The sequence below is a fragment of the Oncorhynchus clarkii genome, chromosome 11 (genome assembly GCF_045791955.1).
Source record: "Oncorhynchus clarkii lewisi isolate Uvic-CL-2024 chromosome 11, UVic_Ocla_1.0, whole genome shotgun sequence".
NCBI lineage: Eukaryota > Metazoa > Chordata > Actinopteri > Salmoniformes > Salmonidae > Oncorhynchus > Oncorhynchus clarkii.
In genome coordinates, this window is record NC_092157.1 from 30,646,599 (window position 1) to 30,668,461 (window position 21,863).

The 21,863-nt window shown below is 43.9% G+C and overlaps 1 protein-coding gene across 1 annotated transcript in view; it reads left to right on the plus strand.

Annotated features, from left to right (window-relative positions):
• Window positions 1–21,863, plus strand: part of LOC139420431 (cadherin-6-like) — a 74,048-nt gene that overhangs the window by 20,396 nt on the left and 31,789 nt on the right. The window contains exon 2 of the mRNA XM_071170558.1: window positions 16,227–16,665. Within this exon, the coding sequence (XP_071026659.1) occupies window positions 16,429–16,665 (237 nt within the window). The 5' untranslated portion in view covers window positions 16,227–16,428. The remainder of the gene's footprint in view (window positions 1–16,226; window positions 16,666–21,863) is intronic.

Below are 21,863 nucleotides of genomic sequence, written 5' to 3' on the forward strand. Positions count from 1 at the left end.
GTGCATATAATTTTTTTTGCCCGTGCTACAGATGCGTATATCAGCCCACTGTTACAGGACTAGTAAAGGCCCAGTGCACTACTTTAGGGAAAAAATATATTTTAAAAAAGTAGATGTTGGAACTAGAGATCGACTAATTATGATTTTTCAACGGCGATACCGATTCCGATTATTGGAGGACCAAAAAAAGCCGATTAATAGGCTGATTTGTATATATATTTTTGAAATAATGACAATTACAACAATACTGAATGAACAACACTTTTATTTTAACTTAATTTAATACATCAATAAAATCAATTTAGTCTCAAAGAAATAATAAAACATGTTCAATTTAGTTTAAAAAATGCAAAAACAAAGTGTTGGAGAAGAAAGTAAAAGTGCAATATGTGCCATGTAAAAAAGCTGACGTTTAAGGTCCTTGCTCAGAACATGAGAACATATGAAAGCTGGTGGTTCCTTTTAACATGATTATTAGGTTGTAGTTATTATTAGACTATTTCTCTCTATACCATTTGTATTTCATATAACTTTGACTATTGGATGTTTTAATATGTACTTTAGTATTGCCAGCCTAATCTCGGGAGTTGATAGGCTTGAAGTCATTAACAGCTGCTGGCAAACGCAGGAAAGTGCTGTTTGAATGAATCCTTACAAGCCTGCTGCTGCCTACCACTGCTCTATCAAATCAGACTTAATTATAACATAATAACACACAAACACGAGCCTTAGGTCATTAATATGGTCAAATCCGGAAACTATAATTTAGAAAACATAACGTTTATTCTTTCAGTGAAATACGGAACCATTCCGTATTTTATCTAACGAGTTGCATCCATAAGTCTAAATATTGCTGTTACATTGCACAGACTTCAATGTTATGTCATAATTATGTAAAATTCTGGCAAATTAGTTCGCAACATGCCAGGCTGCCCAAACTGTTGCATATACCCTGATTCTGTGTGAAATGAACGCAAGAGAAGTGACACAATTTCCCTAGTTAATATTGCCTGCTAACATGAATTTATTTTAACTAAATATGCAGGTTTAAAAAAATATACTTCTGTGTATTGATTTTAAGAAAGGCATTGATGTTTATGGTTAGGTACATTCGTGCAACAATTGAGATTTTTTTTCCTCGCAGATGTGCTTTTGTTAAATCATCCCCAGTTTGGCGAAGTTGGCTGTCTTTGTTAGGAAGAAATGGTCTTCACACAGTTCGCAACGAACTGCTGCATATAACGTTACCCTGACTCTGTTGAACAGAACGCAAGAGAAGTGACACAATTTCCCTAGTTAAAATAAATTCATGTTAGCAGGCAATATTAACTAAATAAGCAGGTTTAAAAATATATACTTGTGTATTGATTTTAAGAAAGGCGTTGATGTTTATGGTTAGGTACACACTGGTGCAACCACAGTGCTTTTTTCACGAATGCACTTGTTAAATCACCCGAACAGTTCTTGTCCTGACGTTGCTTCTCGAGGCAGTTTGGGACTCGGTAGTGAGTGTTGCTACCGAGGACAGACGTTTTTTACACGTTACGCGCTTCAGCATTTGGTGGACCCATTCTGTGAGCTTGTGTGGCCTACCACTTTGTGGCTGAGGCATTGTTGCTCCTATACGTTTCCACTTCACAATAACAGCACTTACAGTTGACCGGGGCAGCTCTAGCAGAGCTGAAATTTGACGAACTGACTTGTTGGAAAGGTGGTATCTTATGACAGTGCGACATTGAAAGTCACTGAGCTGATCAGTAAAGCCCTTCTACTGACAATGTTTGTCTATGGAGATTGCATGGCTGTGTGCTCAATTTTATACAACCATCAGCAACGGGTGTGGCTGAAATAGCCGAATTCACTAATTTGAAGGGGTGTCCACATACTTTTGTATAGTGTATATATACAGTGGGGCAAAAAAGTATTTAGTCAGCCACCAATTGTACAAGTTCTCCCACTTAAAATGATGAGAGAGGCCTGTAATTTTCATCATAGGTACACTTCAACTATGACAGACAAAATTAGAAAAAAAATCCAGAAAATCAGATTGTAGGATTTTTTATTTATTTATTTGCAAATTATGGTGGAAAATAAGTATTTGGTCACCTACAAACAAGCAAGATATCTGGCTCTCACAGACCTGTAACTTATTCTTTAAGAGGCTCCTCTGTCCTCCACTCGTTACCTGTATTAATAGCACCTGTTTGAACTTGTTATCAGTATAAAAGACACCTGTCCACAACCTCAAACAGTTACACTCCAAACTCCACTATGGCCAAGACCAAAGAGCTGTCAAAGGACACCAGAAACAAAATTGTAGACCTGCACCAGGCTGGGAAGACTAAATCTGCAATAGGTAAGCAGCTTGGTTTGAAGAAATCAACTGTGGGAGCAATTATTAGGAAATGGAAGACATACAAGACCACTGATAATCTCCCTCGATCTGGGGCTCCACACAAGATCTCACCCTGTGGGGTCAAAATGATCACAAGAACAGTGAGCATAAATCCCAGAACCACATGGGGGGACCTAGTGAATGACCTGCAGAGAGCTGGGACCAATGTAACAAAGCCTACCATCAGTAACACACTACGCTGCCAGGGACTCAAATCCTGCAGTGCCAGACGTGTCCCCCTGCTTAAGCCAGTACATGTCCAGGCCCGTCTGAAGTCTTCTAGAGAGCATTTGGATGATCCAGAAGAAGATTGGGAGAATGTCATATGGTCAGATGAAACCAAAATATAACTTTTTGGTAAAATCTCAACACGTCGTGTTTGGAGGACAAAGAATGCAGAGTTATATCCAAAGAACACAATACATACTGTGAAGCATGGGGGTGGAAACATCATGCTTTGGGGCTGTTTTTCTGCAAAGAGACCAGGACGACTGATCTGTGTAAAGGAAAGAATGAATGGGGCCATGTATCGTGAGCTTTTGAGTGAAAACCTCCTTCCATCAGCAAGGGCATTGAAGATGAAATGTGGCTGGGTCTTTCAGCATGACAATGATCCCAAACACACCACCCGGGAAACGAAGGAGTGGCTTCGTAAGAAGCATTTCAAGGTCCTGGATTGGCCTAGCCAGTCTCCAGATCTCAACCCCATAGAAAATGGTTAGGGTGTTGAAAGTCCGTGTTGCCCAGCAACAGCCCCAAAACATCACTGCTCTAGAGGAAATCTGCATGGAGGAATGGGCAAAAATACCAGCAACAGTGTGTGAAGACCTTGTGAAGACTTACAGAAAACATTTGACCTTTGTCATTGCCAACAAAGGGTATTTAACAAAGTATTGAGAAACTTTTGTTATTGACCAAATACTTATTTTCCACCATAATTTGTAAATCAATTCATTAAAAATCCTACAATGTGATTTTCAGGATTTTTTTTCTCATTTTGTCTGTCATAGTTGAAGTGTACCTATGATGAAAATTACAGGCCTATCTCATCTTTTGAAGTGGGAGAACTTGAACAATTGGTGGCTGACTAAATACTTTTTTGCCCCACTGTATATATATAATTTATTATGATTTTTCAGGGGGTGTTGCAGCACCCTCCACCCCTACTTCCCGTGGCTATGCCTCTGTATCTGTAAACTTATGGAGGGCACTCTGACTTTTCATAAAGAATGAAATGGGCAGAACTCCCAAAGACCATTTTCAACAGTTATTTTATTTCCCCACACACTTTTAAAGAACACTCTGTGAGTGATCTCACATTCTCTCTCTGCAGGCATATAGTACTGTACCTGTACCTGTTACTTCTGAATCTATTGATAGATCCCAGAACTGACTTAACTAGGCAGCTCAGGTCGATGGAACCAACGTGCCTCTAAGCTCACTGACATGACTCTAAAAGAGGCAGTTAAAGATGTATCTCAACGTTTTGAATCTCTGTTTTCACGCCTCTCCCTTCTCACCCTGGTCGAAGTGCTGAGTAGAAAGAGTGGTGGCAGGGTCTGTGTCCGAAATGGCACTCTATTCCTTATATACAGTAGTTCACTACTTTTGACCAGGGCCTATTGGGCTCTGGTAAAAAATAGTGCAGTATGTAGGGAATAGGGTGCCAATTGGGAGGCAGGTAGGGTGTACTGTACTGTACGGTTGTACTGCACTGTACGGTTGTACTGCTAAAGTAGGTTTATGGAGTAAAGCACTGTCTCCTCAGCCTTGTCCTAATGGAGGATTCAGCTCATAAAGCAGCATCATGATTTGCAATAAGCAGAGTTAGGGAGAGTAATGAAGGTGTAAATCAACTGAGCCGTTTTTTTTAATCTGGCGTTCGCGGCCCTCCCAGCCTGCCTCCCCTACTCCACTCCTTCCCCCTCCTGAACGGCTAACCCTCCTCCCTCTGTAATGGAAAGCCTGGTGCGCCCTAATAACGCTGAGAGTGTGCTGCAGTATTAGTAAACAGAACCTGTATTGACTCAGCCAGGTCCAAGCTCTGCCTCACTCAGCGTTTGTTTGTGTGTGTTAATGCATGCGTGACTTCAAGGTGACATATCCAAGAAAACTAGAGCTAAACAGTAGTGGGCAATTGGGTATTTACATGCAGATAATATATAACACATGAACATATTTCAGTCCCAGTTTGGAGGAGGGGTTATTGGGTGGGAATCTTGATAACTACAGCTTTGTTGTCAGCTATTCACAGAAGTTCCAAAAAATGGCTTATTTCGATGCCTGCGCATGGACTTTATCAGGGAATGTATTGATTACACAAAGGCATTGTAAAGGGCAACACAGGGCCTTAGCGCTAACATCAGCATGACCCGCCCCGCTCTGCCCTTTTCTAGATATAGTCATCGTCATCACAATGTGGAAATGGAGAGGTCAGATATGTGTATTAGAAGCAATCATCCAAAAAGAAAAGGGTCAGATACTTTGGAGTAGAAATGCTTGGCCTGGGAGTTGTGTTCATTTCCATTCCTCGCTCTGCACCATCGATCGCGAAGCAAAAAGGCCTGGCTCTCCAATATCCATGGTCACCTTTTTTTTAAACAGGGTATTACTTTTTTAATGCAGTGGGGGCTTTCATTCAGGGACTCTAGGCAGGAAAAAAGATAAAGAAATGTTTTTGTGTGTGTGTGTGTGTGTGTGTGTGTGTGTGTGTGTGTCTGTGTGTGTGTGTGTCTGTGTGTCTGTGTGTCTGTGTGTGTTGACCTCAAACACAAAGAAATGATGGCGGGGGATAATGAAAGAAAGTGGCCTACATTTTCGATATTCATGAGGGAGATTGGTTGCCTGTAGTCCACCCATGACATTAGGCTGAATGATTTTCTTCATCTAGCTGTTTAAGACCAGGTAGCCTCCTCTGCCTCTTTAATGCGGTATTGATTGTTTATCTGAAATACCACCGTGCTGGAGCCGTGTTGGTGGCAATGGGGGTTGGGTAGAGGGTGGAGAGGGGTGGTGGGGGAACAAGGCTAGGTGGTAAGGTTGTGATGGATATACAGACACGCTTAACAGACTGTCTCCTTTGACTAGGGCTCCCGAGTGGCGCAGCGGTCCAAGGCACAGCATCTCAGGGGTAGAGGCATCACTATAGACCCTGGTTTGATTCCAGAATGTATCACAACCGGCCATGATTGGGAGTCCCATAGGGCGGCGCACAATTGGCCCAGCGTCATCCGGGTTAGGGTTTGGCCAGGGTATGCCATCATTGTAAATATCAATTTGTTCTTAGCTGACTTGCTTAGTTAAATAAAGGTTAAATTAAATAAAACTAGGCTGGTTGTGATCCTGTATCTTAGGATGAAACCTCATTTTCCATTACCTGTCAGTACAGTAACAGCCCAGGTGTTAAATGGAATAGAAACTGAGGTTGAAATGTTAGTGATGTGGCTCGTGTACGATAAGGCATCCTCAAATTCATATTCAGTCTTATGCCCTTGTCTAGTGAGCCGGTCGTGGCTGCCTGGTAGCTTTGCCTGGTGCCAAGGGCTTGTGTCCACCCCTCTCTGCCCCCTCTCCTCTCTGCCCATGGGCCCATATGGTCAGATACACTGTATCACAGTGACCTGTGGCTGGGGTTGTTGTTCAGCCAGACCCCTGAGGTGCCTGATAATTAAACATGCACTGGAAGTCACCATGGTCACTAGGAAAGGTGAGCATGATTAAATCTGTGTTTTTTTATGGCGGTCGAGGGTCCTGTACACTGTGTGTGTGTGTGTGTGTGTGTGTGTGTGTGTGTGTGTGTGTGTGTGGTGTGGTGTGCGTGCGTGCAAGGGGCGAGCGGTCACTGCTATGGTCAACAGAGGATGAAATAAGCTAATTCCACCAACCCATTCATAGGAAAACAATGAAACACAGAGAAATTGAGTGCTGTTGGATAACCAATATTTCTGAATGGAAAAGCATGGCAAACACACCTTTCATTAGGACAAGGACATCTATCCATACCTTACAATAATCTAGTTGTACATCGTATGGAGGCACTATGTAGATACATTTTCCAAGGCTATATCCCAATTACAAATGTATTACAAAGTTGCACACGCAATACATGCACAGTATATGCTCACCATGATTCAATGGGTAACAAGGCTATTCCACTGTATGAGGAAGTTTCTTTTTTTTAATATCAAGAGGCTTAAGTGGTGCTTTAAGCCAGATACATTATGAGAGAACTATATGTCCAATTGAAAAAGAGGTCCAAAGCCTAGGCGTATACAAAACACCTTTACAAAGTGCAAGTATCACCTCTGCATGTACACTACATGTGTGACTGAACCATCCATAGTGTAAAATGTGCTGGTTTACTGTGAGCTTACAGGAAAATGCATTCTTCTCCGCCAAGGAAGACTAAGAAACACATATTTTCTCCTCCCTACAGATTCCTTTGTTAGAGTCATACTACTTTAGATTTGTAATGTGTTTTCTGTTTAAGCTCCATGAATTATGTATTGCTGTCTGACAATTGGGTCTGTGGCTTTATCTATTTTATGTAGCTGACCTGCTGTTTGAATAGCAATGTGTTTTTATAAAGGTCCCCCTGTTTGTAATTGTCACAACCAGGCTAGAAAGGGGGAGAGAGGGAAACGAAACAAACTAAACGTGGGATTGCAACAGCTGCTCTGATTTTTCAATTCACAGTGCGCAGCTTGACCTTTGTGTTGCTGAATCAATGCGTCCGCCTCAAAATTGCACCATTCATTTGAAAAAGTAACGATTTGGTAGCAGTCGATCTAATCTCCAGGTACGTTATTTAATCAGAACAACCCAAACAATGAATAATGGAAAATAAAAACACATTTTTAATTACATTTGTTTTGATGTGTGTTTATTTCTGTGTTGATTTTTTGGGGGTATTTTATTTTTCCTGTGGACAGTGTATTGGGTTAACTGTTGAGAGAATAGGCTTTCAACACTTGACTGCATACGGAAGGCACATACACTTGGAACACACAGACACACACACTGACACACAAGCACACACACCTGTCCCATTTGCATAGGAATAGAGGCTTCCATACCGCGGCACATTGGGCGAAACAGGAAATTAGTAAGGCCAGGGGAACCCGCGCTGAGAACTCTCCTCCTTCTCTATTGTAAACAACTGAAAGGATAATTCCTAAATGGCACCCTATTCCCTATAGTGCACTACTTTTGACTGGAGTCATATGGGCCCTGGTAAAAAAAAAAAGTAGTGCACTATATAGGGAATAGCGTGTCATTTGGGACAAACATAAACACTGGCCGTCAGGAGACAGACAGCCCAGACCACACTGACACCAGACAAGTTCAAATTGTATTTGTTCTCATTCAAAAACTTCAGCTGGGTTTGATTTGAAAGAAAACAAATAATATCTGAACGCAGGTCTGGTCCGTATTGACACAGCCCATAGAGCTCTGATCTACCGCTGCAAAGAGAAATCACAAAACCACCAGTGTGTCACATAGGTGTCACAGACCGACAGACTGAGCTGAATACTAATCTTTTTAGCCTGCCCCCTTCTTTTAACTATTATTTGTAAGCTTCTGTCGCAGATTAGACCTGTCCTATTATGCAACAAAGCATTCCCATCTGTCTGCAACCAGGGTCCTAGATGTCATTCATCTAGGAGGAGCTCCATGACTGGTGGTGCCTCATTGAGGGGGATCAAACCACCAGCTAGCTATCTATTAGCCCTTAGTCACTGTGAGGACTCCAGCTGAGAGCGAGAGAGAGAGAGGGAGACTTTTCCTTAACTACTATGTCACTCCAGGGCAGTAAAAATCACAGGGCCATCCACTAGACTAGAGAGAGTGATAAAAAGTAAGGGATTAAAGAACAGTATGTTGAGAGAGCTGGTATAGCAGTAACCCCAATTTAACACACAACCTAGCTGAAGAGGTTAAGACAACAAATGGACTGGCAAGAAAGGGTTACTCCAGTATACTGTCTGCAGTATCGAAACTGGGCTATACATGCAGTAAAGACAAGTGTTCTTTCTGAGTGTGAGTGGTGGCGGCAGTGCGCTTGTTTGAGTGATGGGGTCGTCTCTGAATGGAAGCAGGGCTGGATATAATGAGATATCTGCTCCAAAATGGCACCCTAAATCCTATATAGGCCCATAGGGCTCTGGTCAAAAGCAGCGCACTATATAGGGAATAGCGTGGCATTTGGGACGCACACTGAGAAACGAACCCGTCTCATTGACTTGGCCCAGATCTGATGATTTATTTGGTTATTTGGGAAGCATTTGGGCAGCCAGGCAAGGTAATGTGTTTGCAATGAGCTCTGGAGCACTACATGTGGATGTATTGCTGAGGGAACACCCCCGGAACATTGACAGAGATGGTTTGAGCTAATACATCCCCACCCTCTGACAGACATGCAACAGACTAATACAGCTCCTCCCCCTGACAAGGATGGTACAGGCTAATTTGTTGGTCTTGTGTATGAGAATTTACATCAGTGTTATTATGCACACTGACATGCACTTGTTCAGGGCATGATCGAAGTATGCATCCTCCTTATTGGTTTGAACCTTCTTAATTGATAGGCACTCATTGGTTGATGGCCTGGCTACTCTGAGAGCGGGCGCAGATGGAGAGATGTTAGCAAGCCGTTACGATAAACCATCATATTCCAGATGCACTTCTACATACTTTCAGGTCAAATCAAATGTTATGTGTCACATGCACCGACTACAACCTTACTGTCACGCCCTGACCTTAGATATCTTTGTTTTCTTTATTATTTTGGTTAGGTCAGAGTGTGACAAGGGTGGTTGGTTTAGTTTTTGTATTGTCTAGGTGTTTTTTGTCCTGTCTAGGGTTTTGTATATCCACAGGGTTTTAGTATGTCTAGGTATATGTAGGTCTATGGTGGCCTGAATCGGTTCCCAAATAGCGACAGCTGTTTATCGTTGTCTCTGATTGGGGATCCTATTTAGGTTGCCATTTTCATTTTGGTTTTGTGGGTTATTGTCTATGTGTAGTTGCCTGTCAGCACTCGTGTCTTATAGCGGCACATTTGTTTTGTATACTTTGTTCAGTGGTTCTCTTTCATTAAAGAAGAACGTATTCTTATCACGCTGCGCCTTGGTCTCCTTGTTATGACGAACGTGACACTTACAGTGAAATTCTTACTTACAAGCCCTTAACCGACAATGCCTTTAAGAAGTTTTAAGAAGAAAATAAAAGTTACAAATAATGAATTTAAAATAACAATAGAGATGCTAAATACAGAGTCAATGTGCAGAGCCACCGGTTAGTCGAGATAATTGAGGTAATATGTACATGTAGGTAGAGTTAAAGTGACTATGTATAGATAATAAACAGTAGCAGCAGATTAAAAGAGAGCTGGGTAGCCCTTTGATTAGCTGTGCAGGGGTCTTATGGCTTGGGGGTAGAAGATGTTAAGAAGCCTTCCAGTACCGCTTGCCATGCGGTAGCAGAGAGAACAGTCTATGACTAGGGTGGCTGGAGTCTTTGACAATTTTTAGGGCCTTCCTCTGACACCGCCTGGTATAGAGGTCCTGGATGGCAGGAAGCTTGGCCCCAGTGATGTACTGGGCCGTACGCACTACCCTCTGTAGTGCCTTGCGGTCGGAGGCCGAGCAGTTGCCATACCAGGCAGTGATGCAACCAGGATGCTCTCGATGGTGCAGCTGTAGAACCTTTTGAGGATCTGAGGACCCATGCCAAATCTTTTCAGTCTCCTGAGGAGGAATACGCTTTATATTACCCTCTTCATGACTGCCTTAGTGTGTTTGAACCATGATAGTTTGTTGGTGATGTGGACACCAAGGAACTTGAAGCTCTCAACCTGCTCGACTGCAGCCCCATCGATGAGAATGGGGGCGTGCTCGGTCCTCCTTTTCCTGTAGTCCACAATCATCTCCTTAGTCTTGATCACGTTGAGGGAGAGAGGTTGTTGTCCTGGCACCACACGGCCAGGTCTCTGACCTCCTCCCTATCGGCTCTCATCTTGTTGGTGATCAGGCCTACGACTGTTGTGTCATCGGCAAATTTGATGATGGAGTCATGTTCCTTTCAAGAGCTTGAACACACTCCCTTTAAATGGGAATGTGACAGCCTGTATTAACCTGGTTCAGATAGAGCTGAGGGTTGTTTCTCTTCCCCTGAGTACAGTTAGGAGATGTGACTAAGGTGTGATTAGGGTCCCCTTAAGGCTGAACCGTAATCACACCTTAGTCACATCTCCTAAGAGAATAAGCAGGTCCTACTAATTACCCCCAAAACAGCCTGAGCAAAGCCAACAATGAGTACAAACAAGAGGAGGAACCTTGAATGTCTCAAACTTTCCTTTGAGAGAAAGGGTGAACATACGCCTCTCGCACACTACTTCTCTGTAAAGGTGAATTACTCAGTTTGCTACATACTTCTCAACATCTTCCAGTTTCTCGGCTGAATCCTCAGTCATTATTGAAGTAAGGCGACATGAAAATACTTTTAAGACACAGCTGCGTCTAGACATTCACCCCCAGCGAAACCAAAGATCAATATATATTGACAGGTTTCAGAATGAGAATCTAGAAAGTCCTATGGCTATTCCGCTGAGAGGAGACGAGGAGATTGGCAAAACAAGGACAGCCAGCCAGCCAGCCAAACACTAGCTACCCTATGGTTTGGCTCATTACTAAAAACATAACCTAGACATAGACATAGACTAGCATCCTGTCCAAAGGGTGTACTTTTCCATCAAGCTGCCTCACGCTACAGAAACAAGAGATTGGCTCTTACCCTATGGGCTGTTCTGACTTGGACTAGGTTACATACTTTAAAAGGTTGTCTCCTCGTCTCCTCTCAGCGGAATAGCCATATCCCCATTTAAAGGGAGTGTGATTAGACGCATCCTTGTGATGCGAGGACAAGGCAACCTAACCCTCCCCCAGTATCCCATCTGTTTGGTTCGCATCCTCTCACCGACAGCCAACTGATTAGTAAACTCTCAACCCACATATGAACAATAACTGAAGGAAAGACACAAAAAAAGCAAAGCGTTGTATTTGGGTCAGCTGCACTATTCCCAATGTACCAAGTGGGATTTAGTGATAAATTTAGCCAAGAAGAAGAGGGATACTATAGGAGTACCTCTGTCTGTGTCCGTGAATGCATCCCAAATGACACCCTATTCCCTATGTTGTGCACTACTTTAACCAGGGACCTGCTGAAAATTAGTGCACTACATTGGGAATAGTGTGCCATTTAGGACATAAGGCATGAAGCTCTTAATAAAGTCAGAGGGAGGCAACCATGAGTCAAGGCAAAGGGAACGGAAACTGTGAAACAACCTGTCGCTGACAGTGTCACACATTAGCAGCCTATAAGGACCTCCTCTGTGGTTTGTAACAGGGCTGTGTACCTGCCAACCCCTTCTACCCCACAACTACCCCCCCCCCCCCCCCCCCCCCCACACCCTTGCTCACCCCTGGCTGACATTCTCCTCTCTCACTTTTAATTGCCCCCCTGGGGGCTCTTTCTGGGTTGCCGTGGAAGTCTGGGTTGCCGTGGCTCAACGGGCGCGATAGGGTGCTGCCTCGCAGTGTCGCTCATCCTCTCTCATTAGGAGAAAAAAGACAAAGGGAGAGAGCGAGAGTGAGATAGGAAGGTAGGAGAGAGAGAGAGCGAAATGAAGGAGAGAGCGAGAGAGAAGACCTAGAGAGAGAGAGAGAGAGAAGACCTAGAGAGAGAGAGAGAGAAGACCTAGAGAGAGAGAGAGAGAGAGAGAGAGAAGACCTAGAGCGAGAGGGAGAGAGAAGACCTAGAGCGAGAGGGAGAGAGTAAGATAGAGAGAGGTAGAGGAAGGAAGAAAGGAGAGAACAAGAGGAGGATGGGTAGGACTGCTGCTCCTAGGTCAGCTCTGTTCTGCCTGCTTCCAGACAGTATGCACGAAATGCCGCCAATGGTATTTGGTGTAGTTACACATCCACACTGGAAAAGCCATCCATGGATATATTTGTGTGACTCACTGTGTCTCCATCTCTATCTCTGTGTCCCTGTGTTTGATAAGAGCAATAGATACTTAATAGCTAATTGTTATGAGTTGAAATGTTATTTCATGTAATTGTATGAGTGTAGAATCATTTTGCTCCAAATTGCCAGCAGACACATTCATTTTGCTCACCCTGCATGGAACACAATGCTGTATTATTGCCGTATGTAGTGTCTCCAGACAATCTGTGACAGGCAATTTCAAGCAATCTTTTTTTTTTTTCAAACAGTTGCAATTAAATGGTGCAGAACTGGATGCAAGGAGAGAGAGGGAGTAAAAGGTGGAGGGAGAAAATCAAGCAGTGTTGGGGTTGTTGTAAACACATTCTCTTAACTGGGAGGATATAATTGTGGTGTCATGTTCCATTACACAGGTTCATTATGATGCTGACACTCACTGGGGCTGGGAACCAAGAAAAGAGAGGAGAAATACTCATCACGCACAGGCACACAGATGTAGAGAAATCTAAGCTATGAATGTAACTGACCTACTGGTCCACTGTCTGGAGAACTATGGGGTCAGAGAGCTGGGGCGGTGTCCCAAATGGCACCCTATTTCCTACAGCGTACTACTTTTGTATCCTCACAGTTAAAAGTAGTGCACTACATAGGGAATATGATGCCATTTGGGACAGCATGCAGGGCCTTTCTATACAGTTAGTCAGGCATTAGCTTCCAGACTTCCATGGTGACATTATGAAGAAATCTATTGAAAGGACAGACTGCCTGCCTCCCACCAGAGCAGAACTGTGTGTGTGTGAGAGAGAGAGAGAGAGAGAGAGAGAGAGAGAGAGAGAGAGAGAGAGATGGGTGCAGGCTGCCCACTTTGGGCTCTTTAGAGTAGACACCCCAAACTGTAAGACATTTCTGTAATTTCAACAGTAAAAACACTATAGAATGTACAGTAAAATATAAATGTGTTTTACAGAATTCATTATGGTGTATTGTGGGGAAATGTTGGCGGGGAAAGAGTGTGTGTGTGTGTGTGTGTGTGTGTGTGTGTGTGTGTGTGGAGGAGCTGAAGACTGGAGGTATTAGAAGGCTCTGAGAAGTGACCGCGGAGACCACATTGTATTTCCAACTACACTGCTGAGTCCTACAGCAAATCAATAGCTCCCAGTCCCCCTCGCCCCTCACCATTGTCAATTAAGGAAATTCATCAAGCCAAGTGCGTGGGGACTTGGGAAAGAAAAGGATGGAAAGAAGAGGGTAAGAATGAGGGAAAGAGGAGGGAAAGAGAAGAGGAAATAGAAGAGAGGAAATAGAAGGATGGAAAGAGAAGGATGGAAAGAGAAGGATGGAAAGAGATGGAGGGAAATGAACACGCTCATAGGAACATTTAGATTTGAACCAGAGCTTTCCACGTGAGAGTTACTTAGAGAGAGATTGTGAGTGGGCTATGGGTTCGGGTACTCTAGTGCATCATAGGAAATAGGATTCCATTTGGGATGTGACCTATATTCCCGCCCTGGACATTATTAAAAGGATGACAGGCCGTCACTCTCACCTGCTGTCTGTTGTGACCAATGGGTTCTTATTCCCCTGCTGAGGCAGGCAAAGGACACATGCAAAGTGACTCCCGCATCGCAAGCGTCCGAAAATCCCTATGATAATGAATATCAGCTGAAGCGCATACAGCAGGCAAATTAGAGGAGAGGAGCTTTGACATAGGCTATAATAAACTGCAAGGCATGAGGAAAAAGAGAAAGGGGGACCTAACCCATCAACTTTTACCATTTAAGTTTTGCCTCATAAGGGGAAAGGAGGGTTGAAAGCAGGGAGGTGGGGCAGGGAGAGAAGCCTTGGCTTGGATGGCTAGAAGGAGAGAGAGAAGACAGGTAGGGTAATGGATGGGCTAGACACACACACACATACACACACATACACACACACACACACACACACAGCTCTCCTGACTGTCCTGCTGACTCTGCTCTGACAGGACATTTCTACCTCTCCTTCACTCCCTCCATCTCTCCCTTTCTCTCTCTATCCTCTTTCTCCCTCTCTCTCTCCATCTCTCCCTCCATATCTATCTCTGCCCACCCTACCCTGACCCTACCTCTCCCTTCATCTCAATTTCAGCTTCTCCCTCCCTCTCGCTATCCCTCTCAATGTGTCTTGACCATTCTGACTTTCCCTCTCTCTTTCTAGCTCAATCTCCCTCCACTTTCTGCATGCAGGTCCAGATACTTTTTCCTTTTCGTCCTGTGAAAAGCAGAGCTGCTGTATAGCGGTCTGCATCTCTCTATCTGAGCCGAGCCTGTGTTTGTGTGTCCCAAATGACAACCTATTCCCTGTATAGTGGACTACTTTTGACCAGTAATAGTATTGGCCCTGGTCAAAAGTAGTGCATTATAGAGTGAATAAGGTGCCATTTCTGGACACAATCTGTATGTGATAATGGTGCTGCTGGTTCCCAGTGTGCCCACTGATAACCCAGTGTCTGCACCCCAACGGTGCCACACCCAGACAGGATTAATGAGCACCCAGACAGGAATAATGAGCACCCAGACAGGAATAATGAGCATAGGAGCATGTCCTTCCTCATGGACTGTTTTTTGAGTGAGTGAGTGAGTGAGTGAGAATGTGTGTGGCAGTGTGTGGATCTGTGCTTTCAAGACAGGGCCCGGTTGTGTGGTTTGCAAACAGCCATTTTGGGCACTGCATCACAGTGCTAGAGGCATCACTACAGACCCTGGTTCGATTCCGGGCTGTATCACAACTGGCTGTGATTGGGAGATCCATAGGGCGGCGCACAATTGGCCCAGCGTCATTCTGTTTAGGGGAGGGTTTGGCCGGGGTAGGCCGTCATTGTAAATACGTTTTTTTCTTAGCTGACTTGTCTAGTTAAATCAAATATAATATTAAAACACAGTATCTTTATATTGATCTCAAAGTAATAAACTCAGGTTGACATTGCTCAGGGTCTCCATTGACAGCCTGCTGGCTCTGATAACAACGTGTTCCCACGCAGATTGTTTAAAGAGATACATCAAGCTGAACATGCAGACCTGGCAGTCCATTAAATGTTCATTCAGTTTCTTAATTGAGATATGATGTGTGGCAGTATACACAGTCAACAAAAGTATACAAAACATTGGGAACACCTTCCTTTTGCCCTCAGAACAGTTTCAATTCGTGGACTCTACAAGGTGCCCGAAAGAGTTCCACAGGGTTGCTGGTCCATGTCAATTCGAATGCTTCCCACAGTTGTGTCAAGTTGGCTGGATGTCCTTTGGGTGGTGGACACTTCTTGATACACTCAGGAAACTGTTGAGCGTAAAAACCCCAGCAGAGTTTCAGTTCCTGATGCAAACCGGTGCGCCTGTTACCTACTACCATACCCTGTTCAAAGGCACTTACATTTTTTGTTTTACCCAATCACCCTCTGAATACCACACATACACAATCCATGTCTCAATTGTCTCAAGGCTTAAAAATCCTTTATAAACCTGTCTCCTCCCCTTCAACTACACTTATTGAAGTGGATTTAGCAAGTGACATCAATAAGGGATCATAGTTTTCACCTGGTCAGTCTATGTCATGGAAAGAGCAGGTGTCCTTAGTGTTTTGTATATAATAGATGTGTATGATTCCAATTATGCCCTTTATAGCTGTGTCAACGTGTGAATGGAGAATTAGACTCATTATGTTGACTCCTATTTCTTTAAAGGGGCAATTGGAAGTGTCATTTCTGAGAGAGAGGCTACAGAATCCTACATTATCATAGTGGCAAACTGTTCTAACAACACTAACAGCACTGACTGAGTGTTCTATGTTCCAGATACTGGCTGGACCTGGGCCCTAACGGCAGACTGATGGCCCATGCTGCTGCTGCAGACCTACACCCAGACCAGGAGGAGTGACCCAATGACTAAATGTCTGACTAAAGACCACTGATCATTTCAAACTAACACCCAGAGGGAAGAGACCATAAACTACAATCAAGCTGTGGTTGAAGCTTTGTAACTATTGACCTGGCAGTCATGTTGAGAGGCAGAACTGTCCTTCTCCTGCTGGTCCTCTGGGCGTACCTGTGTTCTCATGGGGACGGGCTGCGTGCCCTGAAGAGGACTACAGGGGGTCGGCGGGGGGTGGCGTTGACGCTGACGGGGCAGGATGCCAACGGAGTGCCTCTGAGACGCTCCAAACGAGGATGGATGTGGAATCAGTTCTTCCTGCTGGAGGAGTACACAGGGTTGGATAACCAGTATGTTGGAAAGGTACAGCATTATGTTAACTCTCTCTTTCACTCTTTTCTGTTTTCTTTTCATTATAATGAAAAATGTGATGTTGGTTGGTTGAATAAGACATGAATATGTCAGTAATACACTCTTTCTGCAATATAATCCATACACCTCACGTGATCATTTCCCAGAGTGAATTCTGTTCGGGATACTATAACACCTAGACAATGATTTAGGTCAATTTAGCATTTCCCCAACTAATGGCCTACTAAAAGATTGGGAGAGGGGAAGCTGATCCTGAAGCTGTACCTAGGGGAAAGCTGTACCCGTAGTACTGCCTCCGAGTCAAATGTAGAGTTGTCTGATGTGTTTAGTGCTGACTGTCAGCAACTATATGTGGTAGCTCGGCCGATGTCCACTCCAGTTATAGTATCAAAGCATCCTACGGAGGTAGCGGACTAGCGGAGCCCTACAGCCAAACACACAGGCTTCTTACAGCCATTATTTGTCCAACAAAAAACACAACTTTGACCTAGATAGCATTGCGGAGAGTATGCCTACAAGGAACAATATTTTTTTTAAAACATGCATTACATGCTAGACAAGAGAGTCAAGGAAGTCAAGATATCACTCTGTCGTACTACGTACTGTAATTGAGAAGACTATTAAAGTGAAGCATCCCAGCCATTTTAAGACGAGTGAGTGAGGAGGAAGAAAGTGCGGATGTTTTGTGAGGATTGGTATTTGTCCCAATTGGCACCCTATTCCTTATATAGTGCATTAAAAGTAGTGCACTATATAGAGAATAGGGTGCCATTTGGGACGCAACCATGAATGAATAGGGTATGTTTGCTTTGCATTCGTGGCCGTGACGTCAGTCCCTCCCTCCGTCCGTCCAGGGGATAGAGTCACCCAACCCAAATGAGATTCCACAACACAACGTCGTCCCCAAGTGAGACTTTCAGCCTGGCTTATAAAAGGATTACACAGCTCGTGAACGAACGAAGCAGAGGAGGGGAAGAACAAAAACGAGAAAATAGAAGAAAAGACGTTTAGACAGGGAAAAAAAAGAAATAAAGACAAGAAAAATAATAAAATAACGTATAAGACGTTCGACATCAAAAGTCAACCACTGGAGCATAATCAAAACACTTTATCTCCTTTGAGCACTGATTGATGTGGAGGCTCATCCTTTACTGTGTAAAGGACTAATAGACAGCACTCACACTCACAGCAACAAACCTTTGAGCTGCGGTGTGGCCGTGGGGATGGAACAAAAACATTTTCTCCAGTCGTTCATTCCTGAACAGAAACACTTTTTTTCATTCCATTCCACTGCTCCGACCAGCATAACAACGTTCCGAACCGGTTCGAACCCCAAAGAAACGAACGGTTTATATCGTTCCTTTCTCTTCCTTATGAAATGTATGTTTTTCATATTTAGCGCCTTCAATTACTTCACCAATCAGTACGGATATAGCTGGCAAGGTAGCTGTTTACATGCGTGATGGACAGACAAGTGTAGCTTATGGCGCAAGATGCGACTTACATTTTATGGGTTATGGAGAGAGCGAGAAAGGGTTATTAAGGAGGATGGTTGAAGCGCTGGGCATCGTGTTATGACATGCATTATCTGAATTAGGTCCACAGAGCTATACCTAGGAGGAGCTTTTTTATATATGCGTGGCCACGCTACTTCAAATCACACTGCGCATACTGCTTGCTCAGCCACACCAGTGTGTCGGAAGAAACACTGTTTGACTGATGACCGAAGTCAACTTGCAGGTGCACAAGCGTGCCACAAGGAGTTGCTAGAGCGCAATTAGCTAAGGAAAGCCCCCCTTCCCCTACCCAGGATGACGCTGGGCCAATGGTGTGCCGTCCTATGTGGCTCCCGATCAAACCCAGGCTTATAATGGCGCCTGAGCCCTGTGATGCAGTGCTTTTGACCGCTGCGTCACTCAGGGACTGAGGAGCGGCTTCTATGGAGGCCCTTTGAATGTCTTTTGAGCTTGAACTAGCCAGCTAACAAGCTTGTGTGTGCGGAGTGGCACCAGAATTAAAAGCAAGTCTTACCTTTTTGTGGTTAATACATTCAACGTTAAACGTGATAACTAGACCTAAAGTATCATTAACTAGCATTGAACAAGTTGATCAATTCTTCTGTAGCTAATTAATATATATCTTCCTATCTTCTGAATCACACTTGTACAGTAGCCTATGGTTCGGAGGGAGAAGGGGCAGGTTGCCTAGACACGCACACACACTGGCAAAGATGTTCAGCTTGCAGGCAGACACTGGAATATGTTTCTGAGTGACAAAGTCGGGGCTTTGCATAGGTGCTTTTTTGCCCGTTTTTTTTGTGGGACGAGAGAAACATTTCTGGAACGTAAATTATTGTTATTAACCGGTTCCTGTGCTTTTCAAATAACGGTTCTGTTCCGGAACAGTATGGATCACTTTCATTCCAGGTTCCGTTCTGTTCCTTGAAAATGTTTGTTATTTTCCGGTTTTCGGTTCTGTTCCCTGAACCAGATCCAACCCCTGGTACAGACACACTGAGAAATATGGTTGCCACAGTTGGAGGTTGTTCGTAGATTCTAATGCTCGTTAGTGGCCGGGAACTTGACTTTGAGCGAATCAGAGAGCACGATTCTCCATGTGGGGGAGCTGACAGAAGTGACAAGAAAAAGGTCAAATGAGGGCACTTTTCCCAGTGTAATCCACCCCCTTTTCATCAAAATTGTTCTAACTAAAACTATAAAGCTGTGAAATACATATTTTAAGTCTAGATATAAAAGGAATGGCGTGGTAAGTGCAGCACAGCGCACACAACACTAAATGCTTTACCATGCTAGCTATCTAGAAAGAAAATGAAGAAATATTTTAATTCACTCTCCATTATCCCATACTGTAAGTGCCAGTTTGCTTGCTAGCTAATGTTAGCTAAACAGTTAGCATCTCAACAGCTAAAAGGGCAGCTGCTTCATTAAAAAACAAATCCATTGTGATTTAATTATAATGTTGCTAACTACACTAGTTATGGCCAACTGGTTAGTATCAACAAGAGTTTTCTACAAATTCTAGCTAGCTAGCAACAACATTAGCACAGCTTGCCAGTTAGCTTAAATCAGCTACAGCAGGCACAAGACTACCATACAAGACTGCCACTTTGTGGTCTGCAGTATTGAAGATTAAACGGTTCTATGTGAACAACAAAAAATGAACTGCCGACACTCTGGGCAGAGGTACTAAGTAGTCTACCTATCAGCAGTCAGATTTTTTTGTGTGTCTTACCCTTAAATTAAGAGGCTTTCTACTGAAGGTAGACACCAATAAGGCATCAAGCCATGGAGGAGTGTTTCACTTAATGAAGCCTCTCTGAGCGATGTGTGTTATCACACAAATACACACAGATTCCGGGACCTTTGCGCACACACATGCACACAGTCTTGTACAGCTAACTTTATGGGGACACCATTTCAGTCCCATTCAAAACCATAATTCCCCTAAACCTAACCCGTACCTTAACCCAAAAACCTAACCTAAACCCTGAAACTAACCCTAACACTAACCCTAGCTCCTAACCCTAAACCTAGTTCTAACCCTGACACTAATTCTAACCGTATCCCTAAACACATTAGAAATAGCATTTAACATGTCCCCAGTTGGTCAAAGTTTTGTTTGTTTACTATTCTTGTGGGGACTTCTGTTCGCACGCACGCACACGCACACGCACACACACAGAAAGTCACATCACAGGCGCCAGAACAGAGCAACACAAAAGGGAAACCTTTTGTCATTGAGGTTGACTCTATCTGAGTGAGGGAACACAGCACAGAACAAAACATTTTTGTTACAGAAGGAGACAATGAATTGGAAATAACACAATGGCAGGTTATAAACAAGGGCTGAGTCCCAAATGGCACCCTAAGGGCCCTCGTCAAAAGTGTTGCACTATATAGGGACTAGGGTGCAATTGGGGATGCAACCAAGGGGTTGCTTCTCTTGCTTTTCTACACACAGATAAAATTATGAAACTACTGCAGTTGAATTAGGTCCTCCTCTTCCCCCTTATCCCTCCTTTAAAACAGTTATTCTATAAACTCCATCTCCGGAGTTACTTTCATGATTTCTTTATTGGGTTCTGAAATGCTAACAAATGAAATCAGATGAAATCTCTCCCGAACAAAGGGGAGAATAAAACAAAGGCAGATGAATGAAGGAGAGGCATGAAAGGATGGAAAATGAGAAAAATAAATGACTGGAGAAGTAGACCATAGCCCAGTCAGTGTTACTGGTTTAGTGCGTCCCTAATGGCACCCTATTCCCTACATAGTGCACTACATTTGACCAGAGCCCTATGGGCACTTCTCAAAAGTAGTGCAGTAAATAGGGAATAGGGTTCCATTTGGGACCCCTGAATTGGTTGTTGTCTTGGTGTGTACGGGCCGGGTGGTTGGTTTTCCTGGAGGAAGAAAAGAGAATCATCGTACAGTGAGTCTCATTAGCAGTCGAGCCGCATATCGTACCTCAGAGAGCCTGGGCTGTCACTGGGGGAGAGTTTGTTTGCTTATTTCATTATTTTCCTGCTTTACCAAAGGGCACATTCCTAGTGAAAATGGTTAATGGCCTGTGGTTGAGGAGTATTTGTGCTGTACGATCATATCTCATAAAGTATTTACAGACCCTGATAGGCCCCAGTGGTTCGCTTGGCCTGGTGGGTATGGTCTCTTCCCGCATCCCAAGCAAGCAGTTATATTCTATCTATATTCTCCCCCGAGCTCCCCTCTGCTCCTCTCCCTTCACCGCCCGGCCCTGCTTACCCCACAGTAATGGGCCGGAAATGAATGGGAAAAAAGCAAATTAGAGAAATAATAATGCACAGGGTTAGGCTGGCACCCCACCCCTAGTTAGTCTAGCTGTGTTTGAGTCAGTGTCTGCCTGAAACATACATAGCTTGCATCCCAAATGGCACCCTATTCCTTACTTAGTGCAATATGTTTGACCAGCGCCCTATGGGCGCTGGTCAAAACTAGTGCACTTCATAGGGACTAGGGTGCCATTTGGGACAAACCCGTAGGCTATGTAGGGAGCAGTCCAGCCTCAGAGTCCCCAAAGGGGGGGAGGGGGCTCTGCTCTGTTCTCCGCTTCTTTTCATGCTCCCCCATCCCCAGCTGCTCACCTTGGCATAGAGAGGGGTATGAGTTTGTAATATGGCACACACAGAAGCT